Source organism: Morone saxatilis, unplaced genomic scaffold (genome assembly GCF_004916995.1).
Source record: "Morone saxatilis isolate NCDOM2014 unplaced genomic scaffold, NCSU_SB_2.0 Contig12, whole genome shotgun sequence".
Lineage (NCBI taxonomy): Eukaryota > Metazoa > Chordata > Actinopteri > Moronidae > Morone > Morone saxatilis.
Window position 1 is genome coordinate 13313805 of NW_023339674.1, and position 4829 is coordinate 13318633.

General features: G+C 41.3%; 1 protein-coding gene across 1 annotated transcript in view; it reads right to left on the reverse strand.

Moving 5' to 3' along the window:
- LOC118322051 (glycogen debranching enzyme-like) overlaps nt 1-4829 on the reverse strand; it is a 28272-nt gene that overhangs the window by 15969 nt on the left and 7474 nt on the right. The window contains 3 exon segments of the mRNA XM_035653633.1: nt 1984-2110; nt 2323-2434; nt 3864-4073. Of these exon segments, the coding sequence (XP_035509526.1) occupies nt 1984-2110; nt 2323-2434; nt 3864-4073 (449 nt within the window).

The window sequence follows — 4829 nt, forward strand, 5'->3', positions numbered from 1 at the left end:
TAACTCAACAGCCATCTCCTACACTTATAGCACCTACGACTACCTCCCCTTTTCAGTGCGCGCTTCTCTGGTCGAAATATGTTCAATGGTAACATTCTCTTCACGCGGGAATCTGTAACCTTCACACACCGTCCCCCCGTACACCCCATATTATAGCCGACATGACCAGATTCGCAAAGCTCGATGCCGCAGAGTACTGCTCACGACGCTGTACCAGCGCAGTCCAAACCTGTTTCTAACCCACATTACATACAGGTCCCCAGATTACATACCAGGGCCCTCCTACTCCAGTCCCGTCGCCGCAATCGTCTCTAGCTCTCCAAATATCTGAGACGCGAATGACCACACAGCCTCTTTCTACCCAGCCCTGCGCCGATACAGGATGCCCAGTCTGTCAGTTTCTCGCGCACAAAACTGCTTCACATCTCTTCCTCCATATGGCCAACCAACCGCTCATGTCGTCAATCAGCAATGTTCTCCCCTTTTCAACAGGGAGATGGCATTCTTGATTTCAATCCGTTTACCATTCGTGCTCCATGCCCAACAGCACCACCAATGGATATAATCAAGAGAATAAAATACAATCCTAATAGCAAAATGCAGTACTTCTGGACTATGCACGCTATTGATTGCACCTCATTAAATGTGCATTATATCATGGTTTCCAAAGACGCTCATTAACACTCACCTGCTCCTAGATCGCTAGGTCATGAATCGCTGGCTACTGCGTTCATCAAATTCCAGCCTCGTTCCCAGCTTCTGTCTCAGCCCACAAACCAACACCACGCACCCCTTCGACTGCTCTGCCACAGGGCAGGAGGCTTCATCAGCAGAGACGAGGCACGCATCTAAGCAAAAAATACCACTAGTCTACATTCCTGACAGTGCTACCACACATACACACCCAATCCAGCTGTTAACATCCAATTCGAGCACTTGACTGGCTGAAGGATGAATAAACAGATTCAGTCCATGGCGCTTCTACCTCATACCACCTGTCGATGAGTGGACTATACACTCTTAGGCAGCCAAAGCTTGAACATGATTTGTTCCTCAAAGCTGATCGTTTCAGAAGCTGAAAACATGGGCAGCACTGAGGAACTTTGAGTCGACCTCTTGACAAGCGGCCTACAGTTCGTGATCAGGCAGTCAACGCACCTGGTGTCATTCTCATCAGTCTAAACACTACTCCATCTCACTCACCCTCTCCGCTACTTGTTGGGGGATCTCTTCCTCATGCTATACTATATCCCGACATTACTGGTTTAGGGCAGAGCGGATTGAGGCGTTGAAAGATAGAGAAGAGATTTATTTCCTTCCCTACTATCAGAGCTTGCCAAGCGTTTGGAGACTGACATACCGTCGTCTAGTCCACTACGCCACTAATCGCTCCGGTCCCTCTTTCTGTCAAAAAGCTCACGCTCACACCTCCAGGCCTGCCCAGTTTTTCTCCACTTCTAACATCCAACTTTTATTGAGGACAATACATGTTTCTACGTTGCCTCGTACCTATCAAAAGTGCTCCAAAGAAGGATTCCTAACTGGAATTTTTGTTTATGATGTGTGGCTAACAATGGAACCACAAACATATAATCCTGCAGACTGATTTACAGCTGTCACTTTCAAAACAGAATCACATGGTGAACTTCATGTATGTATTAGGGTTGGACATGTCAGATTTTAGAAATAGAAAAAAGTGATGTTAATTGAGTTGACAGCAAATCTTCAATATCTCCCATTTTATAGAGACTTAGAGACTGAGAAACAACATATGTTAGTTTAAATTTTCTGAATAAAGAAAAAAAAAAATAAATGTCTACAAAACTTAAAATAATTTTAGTGCCATGCAATGTTTGTGTCAGAACCTGACTGGTTTTCAAATCAGCATTCATGAAAGAATACAAAGAACCAAGAAAACTGTTACTTACAAAACACAGATATTTTTAAACAATGACAGCGGTAGCTTGAAGTGTTGAGTCTGACCTGTGAGGTACAAATGTCTCCAGAGCAGAGTCCATGTCCACTGTGTTGCTGTAACGACGGTAATTTGGGTCCTGAATGATCTTCAGGCCCTTCGACCCTCCAGTCTTACTGTGGTTTGGCTTAGTGCCTAAAAACACATACAGACAGGGGATAGTTAAAGTCTGTTAATCAAATATCTCTACATTGTTTCTCTACTATTGGGCTCTGAGCGCTGCTGAACGCAGGCAACCTACACAGCAGTTCTGTGCCTCACTGAAGCTGAAACCTTGCAACTATTACAAAGTTGACCTAGTTCTGCAGTAATATTTCTAATCATCACTGATCTACACTAATACAGACCATTCTGTAGTAGAGTCCTGAACTGCTCCACAGCGGTGTCCACTTTGACCTGAAAGAACTCCCACAGTTTGACCTGAGGATACACGTCCTGCCACAGCACACTACGGATGGCCTGATACACACACATCAACATACACAGAAAGAAGCAAACACACACATCATCACTATTATGACATTAGCAATTCTTACTACTGTAGAGCTTTCATGGCCTGAAAAATGCTGTGGAAAAGAAGAAGACATTTAGCATTAAAGTACAGTCAGATAAGGATAAGGAGATAAGGATATGGAGTAGCCAGCCAGTGGGAAGTGTGGCCAGTTTCTAAATGTAGCGAATTAGGCATCTTGCCTCTGTAAATAGATATTCCTATTCAAACCCATGCCTATTCCGGACTGACCACAAGTTGGAATCATTATTTATTATTAATTAATTATTTATTGACATCTTCAACGCAAGATTTATCAAGACATGCCAATGATGTTTATTTCATTGAAATAGGCAGAATTAATGTTTCTAGTAAAAGAATACATTAGCCAAGATTATTATTGTTTTTTAATCCCATGTTCCCATATCTAGTGTATTATTATTATTACAATATTATTATATATAATATGTTTTAACTTTAAATGACATTTTTTATAAAATAAAGCTATGCCAAAAATAGTTTGATGTAAAAAGCACAATGTAAATAAAGATGAATGAATAAAGATAATATAAAATAAATATGTAATCGCCAAGTTCACCGTTGTTTCCTGGTGTTTTCTAAAGTAGCCGTCTTATGAGGGTGTCCCCTGCCAATCAGTGCGTTTCTTATTGTATTTTATCTTCAATAATTTTGCTAAAATTTGTGAACACTGAAGACAACTCTCGGCAGGACACAACCCATAAGCTGAGCACACACACACACACATTCATATAAAGCATGTGGGGCTGGGACTGATATAGAGAGACAGGCATGTTTCTCTATTATCATGATCGCACTGTTTTGAAGTGGAAAATGGCGGTCGGACAATGTACACACAAAGTGAATCGCAACTTGTTCATCAAAACTACTACTAAAAAATGAATATAAACAAATAAAACAGCTGTGTTGTTTACTTAAACCATTTCATTTGCATGTTTGTAATGTACCTAAAACTACTGAAAGCAAACACTGCTTCTAACAAAGTTAATAACACCCCTTGTCAACCGTTTGAAGATGTGGTATGGTCATCACACTTACTCATGCTTAACTCATGCCACTAACTATAGTTAATATTGCAGAAAAACACATTTCAAGCGGCAGGCTGTACAAATATCATGGTTGGAGGTCATGTTCTGGCAGCACTTGAGTTGTAAATTACAACCTTTTTCTACATTTTGTCAAAGATCTGTACTTCAACATTTAGTTTTATGGCCTTTGTCACAGCCCAATAGACGGATTAATGCTGCAATATGATCCACATGTGTATCCTCACAGTCATGCAATGCCATTAAGTGTGTCATGTCCACTCTGTACACAGTGTGTACACAGTGGGTACCCAGCTGGACTGTGTTGACTCACGTTCAGATGGCTCTCATTGGTAATGTCAGCAGGAAGTCCTTTATCTTTGTAGCGTCCCTGTGCTACTCTGGTGGTTAAATGCCAGATAGCTCTGTCTAAGACCCAGGCTGGTCGCAGGTGGGGAGAGTTCACCAGGTTGTAACCGCACTCTGGGTGTTTTTTGATCCACACACTGTTGGCAGCTGTAAAGAGAAGAAAAACACATAATAGAAATCACCACCATTTAGCTATGTTAGTAACAAGTGATAAAACAGTCTTAGGTATGATAAATGCTAACATTATTCCCTCGATTGAACAGATACTCTTGACTGAAAACTAAATTCAATTTTCAGCTTTCATGTTGGATATGAAGGAAGATTTAGTGGCATCTAGTGGTGAAGTTCAACACGATAGACTGTAGAAGAGAGAGCCTCTGCAGATAAAAACAGTTCATTCCAAGATAACAAAAACACACTTGTATTCAGGTGATTATACACTAATGAAAACATACCTATGAACAGGGACGGCTGGTATATATGGGCTAACAGGGCTAAGCCCTCCCTATCTTTTACAGTAAAGATGAAAACTTATTACTAAAACATTACTAAGCATATTGTTTTTGAATTTTGGAGAACCTTAGAGCAGCAACGAGCACCAAACACGTGACAGAAAAAAACCCAGGATATATGATATATACTTGTAGGTTCTTCCTGTGGGCATGGCTAAATGTGAATGTAGCCCAAGCACCACTAGCGTAAGCTTCACCATTCACGTTTGATGACAGATGCTGTGACCACGCCCCCTTCATATGCTGCCCCTTTGGGCTAAATGATCACCCCAAAGGCGACCTTCGACCAATCACGCAGTCTACGTAGTTACATGAGGACCTTACGACCAAATCCACAGCGCGAGTATGCTACGAGTACACGTTGACCTTTTTATTTCAATAAATTTTCGTCTAAAGTCTTTTGAGGAAAAAATGAAGTA